Here is a 19,897-nt window from a genome sequence, read left to right on the forward strand (position 1 = left end):
GACTCCACCACCCTCTGAGGCATTCCACTGTCAAACATCCCTTACTGTGAATAAGTTCTTCCTGATGTTTAGGTGGAATCTCTTTTCCTTCACCTTGAACCCGTTGCTCCTGGTCCTAGTCTCTGGAGCAGCAGAAAACAAGTTTGCTCCCTCACCAACATGACATCCCTTAAAATATTTAAACATTCATCTTCGCTTCACCAGACTAAACCTAACTAGCTCCCAAAGTATCTCCTTGTAGGGCATGGACTCCAGACCTTTTACCATTTTGGTTGCCCTCCTCTGGACCGGTTCCAGCTTGTCAATATCCTTCTTGAACTGCAGTGCCCAGAACTGTACATAATATTCCGGGTGAAGTCTAACCAATGCAGAGTAGAGAGGTACAATTACATCCCTCGAGCTTGACACTATACTCCTATTGATACAGCCCCGAATCGCATTGGCTTTCTTGGCCGCCGCATCACACTGCTGACTCATGTTCAGTTTGTGGTCTACTAAGACTCCCAGATCCCTTTCACGTGTAGTGTTGTCAAGCCAGGTGTCACCCATCCTATATCTGTGCATTTCATTTTTTCTGCCCAAGTGTAGTATATTACATTTATCTATGTTGAAATTCATTGTTAGTTCTCTAAGCTGTCCAGGGCAAAGCTGGGCTATTCAGACTGCCAAATGGCTAACAGACATATAGTTCCCTGGATCTGCCCCAGTTTGTTAATTAAGGTGACGTTTGCTACTTTTCAATCTTCTGGGGATTTTAGAGACATTTCAGGTATACAGGTAAGCAGCTTAACAGCTGCCCGTTTCAGGTCCTGGAGAGTCCTGGAGCATGGGCCATTGAGACGCCAGGTGCACATTCATCACCAGTTTGCCTGGCAGTCCTCGAACTTCATCTCCCATTGCCACAGCTGGACTCGGGTCTTCCTTCACAGGGTGTGCACACCCCACATTTTCCACAGCAGAAATTGATGAAAAACACCGATTCAGCTTCTCTGCATTCTCCCTGCTGTGCTCTTCTGCTCCTTTGCCATCCAGCAGCCCAACCGCCTCCCTGTCTGCTTTCAAGAAACGTGCCTAGAGCCAGAGTAGTGTGGTGGTTAAGAGCAGGTGTGCTCTTTGACTCCCTGCTCTGCCGCTTGAACCAGATCAGCTTGTGCACTCCAACACATGTCAGCTGGGTGACCTTGGGCTAGTCACAGTTCTCTCACCCCCACCCACCTCACAGGGTGTTTGTTGTGAGAGGGGAAGAGAAAGAAGATTGTAAGCCCCTGTAAGTCTCCTTACAAACGAGAAAGGGGGGATATTAATCCAAATTCTTCCTCTTCTCCTTCAATGTTTGTTTTAAGGTCTTTAGCAACCTGAGCCTCAAGTACTTCTTCCACTTAGCCTTGCTTGCATTGTTTCACCACCCACACTCCTTTCTGGGGGAGGGAGGCAGAGGCATAGGTAAGGAAAATGAAGCCTGGTGCAAAATCTGAGTTTTGCCTCCCCATGTTTGTTTGTGTTTTTTGTATTTTTTAGTGTTTTTTCAGTTTTCGGCCTGCAGGGGGCACAGTTTTTAGGCTAGCAGCATCAAAATGTTAGGTTATCTTTAGGAGACTATCCTGATGATACCACCCAGGTTTGGTGAAGTTTGGTCCAGGGGGTCCAAAGTTATGGACCCTTAAAAGGGTAGCCCCATCTACAATTAGCTCCCATTGGAAACAATGGGGGATGGGGGCACTGCCTTTGGGAGTTCATAACTTTGGACCCCCTGAACCAAACTTCACCTAACTTGGGTGGTATCATCAGGAGAGTCCCCCCAAAACTCCGTTTTTTGGTGTTGCTAGCTTAAAAACTGTGCCCCCTGCAGGCCAAAAACTGAAAAACACTAAAAACTACAAAAAACAAACCTGAAATTTTTGCCCCCCCCCCCCCCCGCACATGCTCGGTGCAACGCACATCCCCCAGCCTCCTTGTAGCTCCGCCCCTAGAGGGGGGTCCTGTTTAGCAGGCAGCCCCCCAGCCCTTTACCCTCTTGCGTGGCACTTGCCCCTCCCAACCAGCCCTGATGCCTCTCACTTCAATCTAAGGCCTCCCTACACTCATAGCAACAGGTGTTCATGGGTAGCTCTTCTTCAGAGCCAGACTTGTGAAATGTGATCTGTCCCCAAGTAAACTTTTGTCATGAGGTGTTTTCAGCCCATTACGGCACACGATCCATGGGGAACTTGAGGGGCTACGAAGGCTGTCAGCCCAAGGGAAGCCACAACAGAATACACAGAAGCAGCACGAACCACGTCGAAGTGCCCATTTTACGCCTGCCCCTACGAACTGAAAGTTTACGGACAGAAATGTTAGAAAAAGAAACAACCTTGTTTAATTCTCCAAAAGGTTCATATGCAAATCGGAAGATCATATTAATACAAATGCACAATCTAGCTCCGTTCTCAGGGAACAAGCATTTAAAAGAAAGCTACGTGAGGTCTGGATGACATTTAAACAAAACAGGTGTGGCACCGGAGAGACAAAGCCACTACTTCACAGCTGATTATTTGCATGCAGGGTACCATTTTTTGGTTTAAAAGAAGGGATTGTAATTGGAAGTGGACGTAGAAAATTAATATGGCAACAGAAACATCACATTGCTGCTTCGATTCATAAAAATGGAAGGGGGAGAAAGAGGCCCCAAATCAGGATTGAAATATTTTTTTCAGTGCCCTTTCAGGTGGTAACCATCCTTTTATGTCTACAAAGGCCGGAACGAGATACACAAGCATTTTTCAGCACACAGAACTGAGAAAAGACTTGGCCACTTTGGTTTTTGCCCAGATTCCCATACCTACCTTTCCAGAGACTGAAAAAAAATCAAACACACACAGCTGTGCTTTGGATAGCCCAGGAGTCTGCAACGTGCGGCTCTCCAGATGTTCATGGACTACAATTCCCATCAGCCCTTGACAGCATGGCAACTGGCCATGCTGGCAGGGGCTGATGGGCATTGTAGTCCATGAACCTCTGGAAAGCCGCAGGTTGCAGACCCGAGGGATACCCCATCAACAAGGCAAGCTGGCCTCCCTGGGAAAAATTACACCCCCCCCCAAATGCCCTGGTTGTTTCTACCACACTGACAAGAAAAGAGGGAGACTTCCTCCCAAGAGGAGGTCAGAGCAAAAAGGAGGAAGTCGTGGCAGGTTTTATCACCGTCGAAAGAACGAGTCGCCTGCCGCCCCATCAGCCTTCGGGACGGCTCACGACGTGGCGCCGCCCCGGGAGGAGCCCGGGAGGTCCCATCAAAGCACCTGCGTTTCCAGGCGGCGGATCTCTTTGACCACCAGGTCAATGTTTATGATGGGGTTGAAGTACAAGGCCCAGTAAAAGAGGCAGTTGCACACAAACTGGGGCATCAGAGGCCACAGAATGGCCACCAGAAGTCCCTGCGTGGACACCTTCCAGAAGTGGCTCCACATCCGGTGGGGGATCGTCCTGGAGAGAGAGAGCACAGAAGGGACATTTGCACAGGACGGATGCCCGATTCCTCTGTGGACTGTTCCACCCTCCCCATTCCAACTGCGGTGTTCACCCGGTGGCCCGAGCTGGGTCCTTTGTGGAGGAATGCCAAACTTCCCCAGAAGAGGACCTTTGCAAAAGGACGGGACGAAGATGAAGCTTAGCAGGCAGGGAAGAAAGTGGCTTAGGAGAGTAGCCGCGTTGGTCTGCAGTAGAATAGCTCGGTTTGAGTTCGGCAGCACAGAAGAGACCAGCACGATTTCCGGGGTGATTTCCTCTGATGAGGAAGCTTCTCAAAAGCTTCTGCTCTGGAAATCTTGCTGGTCTCTGTGGTGCTGCTGGACCTGAAGCGAGGAGAAGAAGTGCTACATGCAGGGAAGATGCTCCCTTTAAGCAAAAAGGCCCCTGAAAAAGAAGAGCAGGTTCTTAGGAGTCCACTTGGCTCACGATGTTTCCTTTGACAAACGAATACAGCTGCGGTGCCAAAACCAGGCCGACGGTGAAGAGCAAACCAGCCGCTTCGAGGCCCGCTTGAAGCGCGTTTGACATGCTGTCCAACATCAAAGATGCCGACAAACCCCCCCCCCCCCCAAGGTGTCTTCAGAGCCCCAGGACTTCTGGCCCAGTCTTGGTTAGGCCCACCTGGGGGCACCAGACTTAGCTCCAGAGCTTTTTAAAACTGAAGATGGCAGGAAGTGAACTTTCAGTGTGCCCGGCAGGTGAGCCGCAGGCTGCTAAGAAGAAGAGTTTGGATTTATACCCCACCTTTCTCTCCTGTAAGGAGACTCACGGTGGCCTACAAGCTCCGAAGAACTGCGAGTACCTCAAGGTCACCCAGCTGGCATGTGTTAGAGTGCACAAGATAATCTGGTTCCCCAGATAAGCCTCCACAGCTCAAGTGACAGAGCGGGGAATCAAACCCGGTTCTCCAGATTAGAGTGCACCTGCTCTTAACACCAAGCTGGCTAAGAACAATTCTCTGGTCAACAGATATCCTCCAGGTAGCCAATTGGGGGTGGGAGGGGGGAGACTTACGGGTAAGCTCTCAGACTTCGGCAGACAGAGATGGGGAAAGTGCCCGTGGGACTGTGCTTTGAGCTCTTGGCCTTGGAACATGGTGCCAGGCTGTGAGGGCGGGCCGAGAAGCAACTCTTGGGGCCCAGGGCCGGGCTCAAGTGTCTGCCCTGGGCTCAGGAGCCACCATCTGCCACGGCCTCCGCTATTGTCCCGTCATGATGGCTCCAGAAAGCCCAGGCGAAACCACTTTCAGATGAAATAATTTTGCTCAAGTACAGAAGGGAAGGGGATGCTCTGAGGGACAATGCCCTCATTCAAGGCCACGCCTCCCCCCACCCCCTTCAGCGTTCCTGCTCCCTCTGGACACTATTTGTTTTTTAAATTTTTCATATTTTTATCCTGACCTATCCCAAAGGGCTCAAGGCGGGTGACAACCACTGAGCAGGATCGAGACCCTGGCTGCAGAGCAGGCGGCACAGGACTTACTTCAGTTCCCTTCTGGACCACAGTCTCCAAAAGGAGAAGAGCTCCAGGACGGAGAGCAGCATGGCGTTGACGATGATGAAGCGGGACGTCCAGTAATGCACCTCCAGCCAGTCCCAGGCGAACTCGGCTATCAGCTGGTAGGGCAGGCAGGAGTACTTGACCAGGAATTCCCGCCACTGTTTCCACGCCGGCTCCTTCAGGTCCTACAGAGACAGAATTCCTCACAAAGGACAAAGCCCAGCACAGAAACGTCCCATAACTTGCCCAGTTGTGATCTAGGGGTCAACCAGTCCCACCAGCCCTTTCCTCCCCAGCAATCGAGAAACTTCCCTCCAGTCCGCCAGGAAACTGCTCTGCCTCCATGAACAATCGAGGTGGCAGCAGGATACTTTGGTTTGGTTAAAACTTTGAACCTTCTCAGATGCCAATCTTGGCGGCGTACCATGTGCAAGGATATAGACGCTTATGTGAAGGGCTGTTCTATTTGCGCAATGGCAAAACGGAATCCTGGGAAGCCCCAAAGGCTTCCGCAGCCAATCCCAGCCCCCAGCCAACCTTGGAAAGTTATATCAATGGATTTTAGCACTGACTTGCCTGCCAGTCATGGCAGAACTGCAATTTGGATGGTAGCTGATTTATTCTCCAAACAAGCCCAATTTATTCCTGGTGCCTTCATCCCCAGTGTACCTAAATAGGCCATGAAACTCATGACACACAGGTGGCACTAGAAAAGAAACGCCAGCAGCTGCCTGCCAGACAGGAGAGGTCACACGCAGCTGCCTCACAGAGTCTGTGGTGCGCTCTCCCCAGGAATCCTGTTTCTGTTCCCACAGTCAATAAGGCACTCTCTGCAGGGCACTGACTGGATGGCCCAAGCTAGCCCAATCTTGTCAGATCTGGAAGCAGGGCCAGCCCCTGGTTAGTACTTGGATGGGAGACCACCCACAAGGTCCAGGGTCACTAAGCAGAGGCAGGAGATGCAAATCTCTGGGGTCACCAAAGAGTTGGCTGCAACTAGACAGCCCTTTCCACCACATAGAAGTTGCTTGTTTGACCAAGTTCAATTACAGCCATTCACATCATGCATTTCAACGCCTCAAAATGGGGGGAAGGGGGTTGCCATCAAGTCACGGCTGACTTATGGTGACCCCATAAGGGCAAGAGAGTTTGGAGGTGGTCTGCCATTGCCTGCTTCTGCTTCACATCCCTGCTATTTCCCAGAGGCCTCCCAAGCAAACACTAGCCAAGCTGAGCGAGTGTGACTGTCCCAAGGTAATCCAGCATGGTGCAGTGGTTAAGAGCGGGTGGATTCTAATCTGGAGAATCGGGTTTGATTCCCCACTTCTCCACCGGGGTGGCAGAGGCTTATCTGGTGAACCGGATATGTTTCCACACTCCTGCATTCCTGCTGGGTGACCTTGGGCCAGTCCCAGTTCTCTCAGTACTCTCTCAGCCCCACCAACCTCACAAGGTGTCTGTTGTGGGGAGAGGAAAGGAGCTTGTAAGCCACCTTGAGTCTCCTTGCAGGAGAGAAAAAGTGGGGGGGAAATCCAAACTCTTCTTCGCTCTTCTTCATCCATGGCAGAGAAGAGATTTGAACACGTGATTCCAACCTCTTAGTCCAGCACCTTAAGCATGACACCTCGTTGGCTCTCCAAAACAACATCAATGCCAGTTAATGTCTTTTTTTTAAAAGGGCACCCTTAAACGCTAACCCAGAAAGACTGGAAACCTTTGCCCTCATCTGCAAAAGAGACAACAGTTGGAAGGTGGCGGGCAACGTTTAAAGATTGTCCCCCTTTTGGGGGGAAATGTTGCAGTGCTTCCCAGCCTCCCGTGGTCCTGTGCCTGCTGCTCAAACACAAAGAGAATTCCGTTTGTTCCAAGCACCCTCCCGCGCTTACTTCCGCCTCTAGGCCGGCCCTCAGATTGGTTCAGAAGCCTTACCAGCAATTTTGCCAGAATGTCTTCCAGCTCCTCTTCCTGCTTTGGGCAGATGGTGTGGATGAAAGGGAGGAAGAGGTCTGTGTAGTCAAACAGGTACAGGTACAGCAGAGTGAGCCTCGGGGAACTCTTCAAGGCGTAGAGCAGGAAGAGGGACTTGCCCGGGTGCACCGCCTGAAAGGCCATTACAGGGGGCTCAGTGAAACACACCACATGGGGAGAGAATAGTCAAGCCTCTTTGGGGCAGCTGGTGAGAACAAGAGCCTGCCTTGGAACCAGGGGGCATTCATTGAAAATGCTGGGGGGAAGAATTAGGACTAATAAAAGGAAACACTTCTTCACACAACATGTGATTGGTGTTTGGAATATGCTGCCACAGGAGGTGGTGATGGCCACTAACCTGGATAGCTTTAAAAAGGGCTTGGACAGATTTATGGAGGAGAAGTCGATCTATGGCTACCAATCTTGATCCTCTTTGATCTGAGATTGCAAATGCCTTAGCAGACCAGGTGCTCAGGAGCAGCTGCAGCAGCAGGCCACTGCTTTCACATCCTGCACGTGAGCTCCCAAAGGCACCTGGTGGGCCACTGCGAGTAGCAGAATGCTGACTAGATGGACTCTGGTCTGATCCAGCAGGCTAGTTCTTATGTTCTTATGGAACGAGCAAAACCCACACTTCTGGCAGTGGGCTTAGGGTGAAAGAAAGCGCCACACCATCCAGAGGGCAGCAAGGAGGATAGTCGGGGGCCTGGAGACCTTTGAGGAAAGGCTCAGGGACTTGGGGATGTTCAGTCTGAAAAGCGGAGGTTGACGGGGGACTGCTTTCTTGAAGTATTTGGAAGGCTGTTACTTAGAGGAGGGCAGGGAGAAGAGGAGCAGTAGTTTGGATTTATACCTCACCTTTTCTCTCCTGTAAGAAGACTCAAGGTGGCTTACAAGCTCCTTTCCTTTCCTCTCCCCACAACAGACACCTTGTGAGGTAGGTGGGGCTGAGAGAGTTCTGAGAGAACTGGGACTAGCCCAAGGTCCCCCAGCAGGAATGCAGGAGTGCGGAAACACATCTGGTTCACCAGATAAGCCTCCACCACTCAGGTGGAGGAATCAAACCCGGTTCTCCAGATTAGAATCCACATGCTCTTAACCACTACATCACGCTGGCTGTTCCTGTTGGCAGCAGAGGACAGACAAGAATGGGGTTAAGTTATGGCCAGAAAGGTTCCAACTGGATGTTAGGGGAAACCATCTTACAGTAGGAGTTGTGCAACGGTGGAATTGCTGCCAAGGAAGGCACAAACCCTTGTCAGGGATGCTCTAGGCCAGTGGTGGCGAACCTATGGCACTCCAGACGTTCATGGACTACAATTCCCATCAGCTCCTGCCAGCATGGTCAAGTGGCAGGGCTGATGGGAATCATAGTGCAGGAACATCTGGAGTGCCATAGGTTCGGCACCACGGCTCTAGGCTGATCCTGCAGGACCTTGGACTAGATGGCCTCTATGTCCTCTTCCAACAGTATGATTCTATCGACTCATTGATTTCCCATGAATTATGCTGGCCCCTTCATGGGACAACATGGTCGTCCACTGCAGGACCCACACGAAGTATGAGTCATATGAATCTAGAACCATGGTGGCGAACCAATTGGCCATGCTGGCAGGAGCTGATGGGAATTGTAGTCCATAACATCTGGAGTGCCAAAGGTTTGCCACCACTGATCTAGCATGTTGAGAAACAGGCTCTTTGCCTTTTTCCCCCTGAGGAGCAGGTTTGGGGGTATTACTATGAATGGCAGAATGAGAAAGGCAAACAGGTCTGGCCCGTGGGCGCCACCTGCTCAGAAAGAAACATCTTCAGAAGGCTGGGCTACCCGGTGGGAGGGGGACGTGAAGTTCTACCTGCACACCTGGGGCTCTCCAAAAATGGCCTAGGCCTGGCCTCCTTGAAGCACTACAAGCAACTTTAACTTCACCTTCAAACTCAAATGTGGGGAGTGAGGAAGGAATCAGCCGATATGAAACTGGACTGCCAATATTAAATTAGATCCCAAAGGCTCAGTGGCCTACAAGCAGGGGTGCTCATGGAGAAAGTTCTGTTAGCAACAGAAAGGAGGGGGGCACTGCCAAGGGGGGGGAGGGCAGACCAAAGGCTTAGCCCAACAACATGCTGAAGATTCCATGCCAGGGGACTGATGCTCCTTTTAAAGGGCCACTGCCAGGGCGTGGGCATGTCAGGCCTTTGTGGGCCGTTTCCCCAACCTGAAGACCCTGGAGAGCTGCTATTTGCACAGCAGGAAACATAACAGGTGTGTGCAGGTGCCACCAGGTATATCACACTTCCCAAGGAGCGGCTGCGTGGAGCTATCTTAGATTGGGAAAGGAAACTTAATCCCATCCCACCTCCCACGCCTGATTGGACACCCGTGACTTTCGGAAAGTGTTGGGTCCTTCTGACATGAAACTCCATTATTTCTTCTGCTGAGACCATAAGGAGGAAAGGGGGGGGGGGAGTCAAGGCCCCCTCTCCCCATGGATCTGATGGAAGAGGCAGCCCGCCACCCCCCTCCAAACGAGAAGCTGTAGCATGCACAGGTAGCTTACCTTGTACTCCCAAAGGTTCTGTGGCGGCTTAACGCCCAGCATCTTCACCCGGTCCAGTTCCACCAAGATGGCTTTTCTGTGGCTGCTGTTCTCTATGTGGTAAGGAGCCTTGGCAAAATCTTCGTCTGTCAGCGTCAAGAGAAGCCTAGAACATCAACAGCTCCTGTTACAGAACAGATGTCTCCCCACCCAGCTTTGAGCAGCACATGAACCAGGAACAGCTTATACTCTGCTCAGAGAAAAGAACTAAGTGTGGCTACATGTGCTCTGGCGGAAGTCGGAACACCGTGCGCCCACACTGTAAAGTTGTGGCCGAAGCTCCTTGGAATTAAATGCTTGGCTTTAAGTTCTGACTACGTATCTATCATTTCACAGGTAACAGTTCCCTGGTTCACCTGCTGCTATCCAATACGCAAGCCAACCCCTGGTTCTCTCCGATCGAAAAGAAAATTGACTCTAATGGACTTTCACTGGATTCACTATGTTCCTTGTCCTATTCAGAGGCTTCTACCATGTTTCCCCGAATATAAGACAATGTCTTATATTAATTTTTGCTCCCAAAGATGCGCTATGTCTTATTTTCAGGGGATGTCTTATATTTCTGTATTCTGTTCGTCAGGCATGCTTCCAAACAAAAACTTTGCTACGTCCTACTTTTGGGGGATGCCTTATATTTCGCACTTCAGCAAAACCTCTACTACGTCTTATTTTCCGGGGATGTCTTATATTCGGGGAAACAGGGTAAAAGACTAAAAGGTCAATTACAGGATAGGGAGTTTTCAGCAGCCATGAAAACCTGCTCACCTGTGCATTTCCCAATCCCATTTGAACAGGGTCATGTGGCCCATACTTTACTCTGCTTAGTTAACGCTGTTCAAAGGAGAGCCTTAATGCTCGCTCGGTTTAATGTTGTGCCTTCTGCTTTTTTATTAGGCAGATTCAACAATATAGAAAAGTCTGATGGTGCCCTTGTAACACTGGACAAGCAGAATCCTTGGCTCATCAATTATTGCTTTGTTCTCTAGATTTAAGGGAAGTAGATCCAAGTTTGGGAACCTGACCCCCTTATTCCAAACTGATCTCCCTGATTTATTTAGACCAGGGGTCTTCAAACAATGGCCCTCCAGATGTTCATGGACTACAATTCCCATCAGCCCTGCCACTTGGCCATGCTGTTGTAGTCCATGAACTGTAGTCCATGAACTTGTAGTCCATGAACATCTGGAGGGCCACTGTTTGAAGACCCCTGATTTAGGCTGTTAGATAACCCAGACCCCTCTGGTTGCAGAGGGGTTGCAGATTTTCTGCAACCAGTGATGGCTGCAGATTTTCTTTTGGAAATAAGACAGTCATCATGTCTGTCTGTCTATAAAATATCTATTCATATATATATTTTTCTTTTTTCTGTCATTATGCCAATAACAGCTTACTCTACTCTACTGTAAAGCAGCCCGATTCTCTGGGAGTGTTTTAAATCCTTCTTGAAGGGCCACTTCCGTCGAAACTATTATTGTCTGTCCTGGGAAACAGAGCACTTTGAAAAAATAGCGTTTTTTGTTCCAGGTGCCTCTTATCCAGACTTCCCTTTCTGTAAAGTTGTGGCCACCATTGTCTTTCCCGTGGGCGCAACTTTACAAAACGAGGAATCTGAATAAGAGACATCTGGATCAATACAAACGCTATTTTATCAAAGTGCTCTGTTTCCCAGGACAGACAATAATAGTTTCGACGGAAGCGGCCCTTCAAGAAGGTTTTAAAACGCTCCCAGAGAATCGGAAAGAGGGGGGAGTAGGCACTAGGACCCCGCGGAGCATTCAACATGAAGACGACCCAGGAAGGTGTGGTGAATTAATTCACACCTCTCCTTGGTTCTTTATGTCGAAAAGGGTACAGCAGCAACCATTACACTTTCAGGAATAGCCAATTCCCCCCATCCAACCAAAGGCACCAGCTGAGTTCCAACCATGTTCTAAAAGTTCAGAATGTTCCTCATAAGGTGACAAGTAGGGACCTGTTGCTAACATAAGAACATAAGAACAAGCCAGCTGGATCAGACCAGAGTCCATCTAGTCCAGCTCTCTGCTACTCACAGTGGCCCACCAGGTGCCTTTGGGAGCTCACAGGCAGGATGTGAAAGCAATGGCCTTCTGTGGCTGTTGCTCCCGATCACCTGGTCTGTTAAGGCATTTGCAATCTCAGATCAAAGAGGATCAAGATTGGTAGCCATAAATCAACTTCTCCTCCATAAATCTGTCCAAGCCCCTTTTAAAGCTATCCAGGTTAGGAGAGCTATTCATGGAAACTTACTTTCAACACAAACATTTTTGCCCCCATGTTCGCATCACTCGAGGGTCACAAACCCTTCCGCAAGCGAGGCGCCACCTCTTCACAGTGGCTCCAGCCTCCCGCAGGGCCTCCCTCACCTGCCGTTCACTCTCTCCAGCAGAAACCGCTCCTTGTAGAGGGCAGCCCAAGGTCCCAGCTGCCCGAGCCAGTGGATCACCTCTTCGGCTCCCCACCTGACCACCGGCTTGTGGACCAGGAGGTCATCCTCCAGCTCTCTGCTGCTCCAGTGATAGCCGAGCAAGACCACCTGCACAGCAGCCAACAGAGCCCCCAAAGGGGATTGAATGTCTTTATTCGTTTTCAACATGTTCATGCCTCTTTTCCAGTCAATCGCGGTCCACAAAGCAACGTAAAAACCATTCAAACAATTACAAATACAGCTAAAATGATAAAATGCTGCAATTAAAAGTACATAAACAACACTAGAAGGGCAGCCAGTAACCATGATTGGGGGTTACGCCAGATGTAACCAAAGTCTTCTCCTGCTGATGAAAGACACTGACTGGAAAACAGATGAATGTTCATGGGGAGTGAGCTCCAAAGTTGCAAACATACCGTAGGGATAACAGGAGAGGGTTACTACAACTGCAGAGTGGCCAAAGCACAGGAGACCCCAGGCCAAGATTCACATTCTCCAGGGGCCCAAAGTATGCAACTTCCTCAAGTCATGGACAAAAACTGAGCTGTTCCACTGGGCCTTGTGGGGTGGGGGGAGGGGGGGGGCTGGCCGCTGACCCGTCACCCCCTCACTAAAGCCTCTACGTACCATCTACTGGCAAATTGCCGGCCCCTCCCAGAGGAGGGGTGGGTGGGTTGGAGTTCCCGGACGCCATCTACAATTGGGTTATAATGCTGTTATTGGATTTTAATGTATTTAATTTTAATTTTTGGATTTGCTGTTTATAGGTTTGCTCGGTATTGCTTGTTTAATTTTACTGTACACCGCCCAGAGCCCTTTGTGGGGTGGGCAGTATACTAAATGTAATAAATAATAATTATAATAATAATACATTTCAGGCTGAAAGCTTTTGCCCAGGGGAAGCCAGGAAAAACGCCTTGGCACCAAAGGCACAGAAGCACATGGCCCAGGTTCCCCCACCCATGTAGCAATCTGGCTCACATATCTCCCAGTGCAAACGGCCCGTGTGAAGGACAGGCATGGGGGACGACGCCTGGGAAGACCTTCCCTTCATCTTGGGGGAGAGGGGGCAGACATACACCAGCTAATGGAAAGAAGAAAGGCTGGCAGGTGGGCACAAACTGGGTCAGGCCTGGGTCTGCCTTCCCTGCGACAGGTCCACAGCCCTGGGAAGCCTGTCATATTTTTGACGGCTAAACCAGCCACTCAACTCCTGGCCCGACAGCCAGCTGGGCGCTGTTCGAAAGGGGAAACGTACCGCCACGCAAGTTAGAGCCGTCAGGACTCCGGAGAAAAAACCCCCTCCTCGAGGATTAACCCTTCCCGCGTTTGGTGCCGAGGATGCCTGGCCGTTCCCGTACTTCTGAAACGCCGCAAGGCTGCGGGAGACGTCACTGTTCTGCCGGATGTCGTCTTTCCGCTGCTCAGAGGCGTCTGGGAACAGCTTCTCGATGGCATCCCTGCAACGGGAAGAGCAGCTCAGCAAGATGTCATTCGAGAGGTTCTCAACAGCCACGGACAGAAGACCGGCCATCTCTGCTGGACAGCACAAACGGGGACCCCTTGGTTCAAACTGCCAGGAAGCTTATTTGGTGGTTTCCTCCTCTCTGGCAGTCCTCAGGAAATGGTCAGGGATGCTCTAGGCTGATCCTGCATTAAGCAGGTCTGTACAGCCCCCTCCCAACACTGACTCTATGATTCCGTCAGAGAGGAGGAGCCTTCTGTGCCATGGGGTTCCTTGGAAGAAGAGGCTAAAAAGGAGCCATCAAGTCTCAACTGACTCATGGCAACCCCAAAGGATTTCCAAGGAACGGGATGAACTCAGCAGTTTGCCATTTCATCTAAATACCGTGTTACTCTGAAAAGAAGACAGCGTCTTATATTAATTTTTGCTCCCAAAGATTGCGCTATGTCTTATTTTCAGGGGATGTCTTATTTTTCCACTCCACAGCTGCATGCTCTGGTGTTCTGTTCGACGGGCATGCTTCCAAACAAAAACTTTGCTACGTCTTATTTTCGGGGGATGTTTTATATTTAGCACTTCAACAAAACCTCTACTACGTCTTATTCTCAGGGGATGTCTTATTTTCGGAGAAACAGGGTACTAACCAGAGTAAACCCTGCTTAGTTTCTGAGGTTTGGCTAGCCTGGGCTAGGTGACCAGGGATGTGAGAGACATCAGTGCCAGAGACTTTGGAGAGAAGCTGCGAATCTGAGTAGACAATACTGATCTTGAAGGACCAAGGGTCTGACTCAGAAGAAGAAGAGTGTGGATTTACACCCCACCTTTCTCCCTTGAAAGGGGACTCAAGGTGGCTTACGAGCTCCTTTCCCTTCCTCTCCCCACAACAGACCCGTTGTGAGGCAGGTGGGGCTGAGAGAGTTCAGAGAGAGCTGTGACTAGCCCAAGGTCACCCAGCAGGAATGCAGGAGTGCGGAAACACATCTGGTTCCTCAGATAAGCCTCTGCCGCTCTGGTGGAGGAGTGGGGAATCAAACCCAGTTCTCCAGATTAGAATCCACCTGCTCTTAACCACTACACCATGCTTCATGTGTACTCTTGTGGGGAAGAGAATACAAATATGACCTTCGGCTAACTTAGAGACCAACAAGATTTTTGGGGATGTGAACTTTCAAGAGTCAAAGATCCCTTCATTTAAGGCGCCAGTAGACTTGATGCTGCTGCCAAACAACGCAGTTTCCCTCTGGAACTATCATTCATTTATAGAGTTCTCAACCCACTAAAATCAGCACAGACAGTATGGCTGACTCAGGTGCCCCTTCAAGTCCAAGTAAGAAATATGTAGCACTTCAATAGAGATACTGGGGAAGGCAAAGGCGTTTAAAGTGCCTAAACAACAGAATAAAACTGAGAAGACAGAAATTCCAACAGCCAGCAAGGTTAGGGAGCTCACCTTTGAATAGTCTGGCGGGGAAAGCAAGCTAGACATTCTTAACAAATAAGCAGGGCCAAGCATCTTAAAACAGCAGAAGACTACACGTCGTACCCATGCAATCACCTGAGGAGGATGTTGACCTTGGGGAACCCTTCCCACTTCTCCCGGCATTCCGGGCACTCGTTCTTCTTGGAGGAGGCCCACCACAAGGCGAGGCAGTGCCTGCAGAAACTGTGCCCGCAGTTCAAGGTGGTCGGGTTGACCAGAATGTCATAACAGCAGTGGCAAGAGAATTCGCTCATGGAGATCTGCCGGCTGAACGTGGGAGCAATGGATGCTGTCATGTCCAGCTTCTCCGTTTCGCACGGCAATTCTACCCCTTCCTCCATATTGTGTCTTGCAGCAGCCCTGGCAAAGACCTCTTAGATCATGTGGCACGTTACCAATTCTGGAAAACAACAGAGAAAGGTAAATCAGAGGTGACGCAAGACAGGACAGACCCCTCTCCAGGTGAAGACTGAAAGGAGCAGCCTGGTTCCTGCCTCCAACCGTTGTGGTAGGAGAATTCCCAAACATTCCAGAATGCTGACGTTTTCACTTGAGAAGGGGAGGACAATCAATGCACTATTTTCCAACCAACCTCTTTACATACCTGCAGTTGAGTCAGAATCGCACACATTTCTGGCCTGAAGAAAATGCAGTCTAAAGAGGAGAGAAAAGCCATTTACAACACAAGAACCAAAAGACCCCACAGAAACACGAAGAGGGGACAAATAATATTTCTCTGCAAGCTGGCAAAAACCTCAGTGCTCTTCAATAAGGGAAAAGCAGATCCAAACAGGGCAATAACGTAATTAAGTAAAAACAAGGAAACTAGAACAGTTTGTCTCTGCCCACAGGAGCAGATTCTAATCTCTACCGTAAAAAGGAAAAGTCCTAGAATGTTCCATGTGTTTGCTCAAAGTTTTATTCCTTCTCCCAGAAAGTTTTATGCACACAAGTAAACTGATATCAAAACTCTGCTCATGACTTGAGTTCAGTTTCAGGTAGCCACCTCAAGGTTGATTTAGGTCGGTAAAATTAGTACCCAGTTTGCTGGGGATAAACTGCAGATGGGGAGCCAATGGCAAACCACCCCATAAGTTTACTTGCAGCAGGGGTCGGCAACCCGCGGCTCCCGAGCCATCTGAGGCTCTTTCATTCTTGCACTGCGGCTCCGCTGCCTCCCCCCCCCCCTGCTCCGCACCCACGGCTTCAGCTGATGATCACAGATCTCCTGGCTGCCCTTTCCACCAAGTCGTCCCTGCAGCAGCGCAGCGAGCGGGAAGAGGTCCTAGGGGAGAACATTTTCAGGTGGCGAGAGGGGTTTGGGTTTTGGGGGTGGGGAATTACTAGATATACTTGAGACAGAAGTTCCAACGCCTCTCGGTTTGGAAAGCAGTCAGTGAGTGGGGCGGGTGACGCGGGCACAATTTCAAAACAAGCCCAACATTCGAAACGCGCAAGAAATGCCGCTTTCTCTCCCTCAGTGCCGTAGGGTCCAAAGCTGCGGCTTAGATGTCACTTCTGTAACACACCATTTCTCTCTGCAAGCTTTTCTCGCCTTTCTTGAGCCCCAAAGGATGAATGAAATCCTTCCCGAGGAGCTGAGAGCCCGTTCAGGAGGGCGGGAGATGCCCTAAGGCAGGCTTGTGGCTTAGTGCAGAGCTGAAAAAAGGAAAAATGTGCGCGCCAGGCTACAGCGGGCTCTTTCAAGCCCTCATTTCTCGATGGAAGCCGGAGCGCCTACTGGCTGCAACCCGGATCTCTGCTCCTTTAGCAGCAGCAAAAGTCGGTATCTGTATCCCTCCAGCGGGAATAAAAAGACAGAAACAGATGTAAGGAGAAGATGTAAGGTGAGATTTGTTGTTTGAATTAGGAAAAAGAACGTACTCGGTAGTAATTCAAGCCCCTTCCCCAGTGCTTTCTACCCTTGACTTGTCTATTCAGGAATCTGACACAGATTGCCCACTCTGCACAGAGGGTCCTGGGTACAAGACTAGCTTGCAGGGAACAGTAACAAGACCCTGGGAGTTGAGAAAGGTGCCATGCAGCATATTTAGTAGAATTGTGCATTGCAATACAATAATAATAAAAAGGTGTGTTTTATGCTCCAGTAGTGACGCACTGCATAAATGCTGCCCAGTGGCATGGCTGGCTAAGTCATAGTCCACAAGCATCACAGAGACTTTGCAGAAATCAGGCAAAAGGGGCATCTGATTCAGCATGATTTTTCTGACACTAAAACCCCTAGGAAGTTTGCAAAGAGCAGGGATATATTAAAAGAAATGACAAGATTTCCTATTGAAAATATAGGGGGGAAATGGGAGAGGACGCCATGCCATGTATTGGCCCATTAAAACATATTTCAGCACACAAAATAAAAACATGGAATGGGGTTTGAATGACGCCCTTGGGTCCAAGAGAGATTGTTTGAGGACTGATGCTTATGGATCTCCTGGTGGCCCTTCCCACCAAGTCATCCCTGCAGCAGCGCAGCGAGCGGGAAGAGGTCCCCCTCACCCGCCTCCGCCTTCCTCGTGCTGCCTTCCCCACCGCCTCCGCCCTGCGCGCGCAGTTTAGCTGATTCTAGAGGATCTGTAGCACTTCATGGATTTCATAAGCAACACACTATAATTGTTTATACAAAGCATAAAGCTAAATATGCACACACACACACAGTGTTTTCTTCATTTTAAATGTCAAAAAGTATTTGCGGCTCCAAGTGTTTTCTTTTCCGTGGAAAAAGGGGCCAAATGGCTCTTTGGGTAAAAGGTTGCTGACCCTTGGCCTACAGCACACGTTGTAATAATGACATCACCTCATGGGTCAGAAATGACCCTGAGCTTGCCAGCTCTACCTTTAATACGTTTCTGATCTATCCAGAGGGTATGGACAATCCACACATGTCATTGAATGGGAGAATTCTCAGAAGTCCCCACAAAAGGGGCCTGCATTCCAGAGTATAACTTCTCCAGCATAAGGGTACTCCTTCAGTGGACAATTTCTCTTTTTTAAACAAAATATGATGGGATGTATTACAGCAGGCCCTGTCCCAGAAAACTCTCTGGTCACTTACAGTTGTTCATGGCCTAGCTGTGGCCCCTTTCACACATGCAGAATAATGCACATTCAATCCACTTTCAATGCACTTTGCAGCTGGATTTTACTGCGCGGAACAGCAAAATACACTTGCAAACAGTTGTGAAAGTGGATTGAATGTGCATTATTCTGCATGTGCGGAAGGGGCCTGTGGCTACCAAGTAAGTCCAAAGTAAAATGCACTGCTGTGCGTATAGTCCAGGTGTCGTAGCCTCCTTGTTTAGGGGCAGTATACCTCTGAATTCCAGGTGCCAGGGACTGGCGAGGGCAGATGCCTAGGCAGACCCTTAGTATGATTCAGAAGAGCAGGACTTAAGGCCCCAGGAGAGAGCTGGGGCCTTAAGCATATCTGGCCTGCAAACATCTCTGTGTGTTTGGAATTTTAAAAAACTGAATTACAACAAAACCCGGAACAATAATTTTTAAAAGCCTTTTCAGCAAGATGGCTGGACAGGAGTCAAGGAACACATTGGAGAGCAACAAGAGCTTTGGGGGATGAACTTTTGAGAGTCAGAGACCTGATGAAGGGAGCTTTGAGCTCAAAAACTCATTACCATCCCGCCCCGCTACCCAAATTGTGTTGGTGCCTAAGGTGCTACTGGGTTCAAATCCAGCTCTATTGTAGCTTGCCAATCTGGCTATCTTCTAAAAGTATCTTCAACTCGGATAGTCACTGTCAAGCCATTGTAACACATTCCTCGTCCAGCTCAGTTCAAAGGGGAAGAGCACAGTTCAAAGGGGTAGAATTTAAGTAGATTATTGATGTATGAAATGCACAGTCCCAGCCTTCTCGCACTCCACCAAGGCCAGCCACTCCCTGCAGGAATCACTCCTCCACCGCCTCTGGCCTAACACGTGGAAGGCGCCCTCTGAGTCAGAGCAGACTGACACGGGATGCTGGGTGAGGTGAAGTGCTTCACGTGTTCAGCACCTCTTCTGAACCAGGCTGACACCCGTGCCCAGTAGCCAGACACCCCTTATAGCAGTCGTAGCCCCTCCCCACCCTTAAGGAGGAAAGCGCTCCGGCCTCCACCAGCCCCCGGTTTTCCCTCCCTGAGGAGCTACATTTCTACCTGCAGGTTTTTTTTTTTGCCTACCCCCCCCCCCCCCCCCGTCCCATCCGGACATCCTGTGCCCACACCCTCAATTCCCCTCCCTTCGGTCGCTTCGTAGATCCTGACCCGGGAACCAGCGGCGACAACATCTCCGTCCCCTCCGTTGCGCCCCGGCGACACCCACTTCCGCTAGCGCGTGCGCATTAACCACCACTGACACCACTCATCTTCACACTTCCGCACGCGATTATAGAGACCCGGAGGCTCCACGGAGAGGGCGAGCGGCACATTTCCGGTTCTGAGTGATGGAGCCTGGAGGAGCCATAGAGGTTGGAGGGATAGAGCGGCAACTTCAGGTCTCCAGAGCAAAACAAACCAGAAGCCGCTTAAAAAGACCCTGAAATTAACCCCCCCAAATAACCAACAAGGTCCCTACCGAGCCCAGTTGCCAGCTCTAGGTCGAAAATTCCTGGGGGTGAAGTAGAGTTTCCAACTCCAATCAATCAGTCTTTATTATGGTCACAGAAGACAAATATAACGAAAAGATGAACTCTTTTAAAATTATAAACATATCTAAAAGAATCCGCTCGCAATGAAAAATTGGAAACATAATACAATCGGATAAAAGCATCAATATTAAAAGTGAACAAAAGCTTTAAAACTAGTAAAAGAGCTATTCAAAACTTTAAAAAGAGAATAGGCATAGGGGAGTACTAAAACTGGTAAATAAAATGCTATTATGATGGATGGATTGATATTTATTTTGAGAATTAAAACATTACTACAGGT

The 19,897-nt window shown here is 49.7% G+C and overlaps 1 protein-coding gene across 3 annotated transcripts; it reads right to left on the reverse strand.

Annotated features, from left to right (window-relative positions):
• Positions 1–2,333: 2,333 nt before the first annotated feature.
• BFAR (bifunctional apoptosis regulator) lies at positions 2,334–19,373 on the reverse strand. Of its 3 annotated transcripts, none has more exons than XM_048494283.1 (9): positions 19,235–19,373; positions 15,565–15,614; positions 15,036–15,360; positions 13,274–13,475; positions 11,954–12,123; positions 9,531–9,675; positions 6,937–7,107; positions 4,990–5,192; positions 2,334–3,462 (listed from the first exon to the last, which is right to left on the reverse strand). In XM_048494283.1, exons 3-9 carry the CDS (start codon positions 15,299–15,301, stop codon positions 3,270–3,272), a joined length of 1,350 nt encoding a protein of 449 aa, XP_048350240.1. In that variant the 5' UTR covers positions 15,302–15,360; positions 15,565–15,614; positions 19,235–19,373; the 3' UTR covers positions 2,334–3,269. The 3 variants fall into 3 exon arrangements, with proteins under 3 accessions (XP_048350240.1, XP_048350241.1, XP_048350242.1); XM_048494284.1 differs by having other exon boundaries at positions 19,195–19,273; XM_048494285.1 differs by lacking the exon at positions 6,937–7,107.
• Positions 19,374–19,897: the final 524 nt, after the last annotated feature.

This window comes from Sphaerodactylus townsendi, linkage group LG04 (assembly GCF_021028975.2).
Source record: "Sphaerodactylus townsendi isolate TG3544 linkage group LG04, MPM_Stown_v2.3, whole genome shotgun sequence".
NCBI lineage: Eukaryota > Metazoa > Chordata > Lepidosauria > Squamata > Sphaerodactylidae > Sphaerodactylus > Sphaerodactylus townsendi.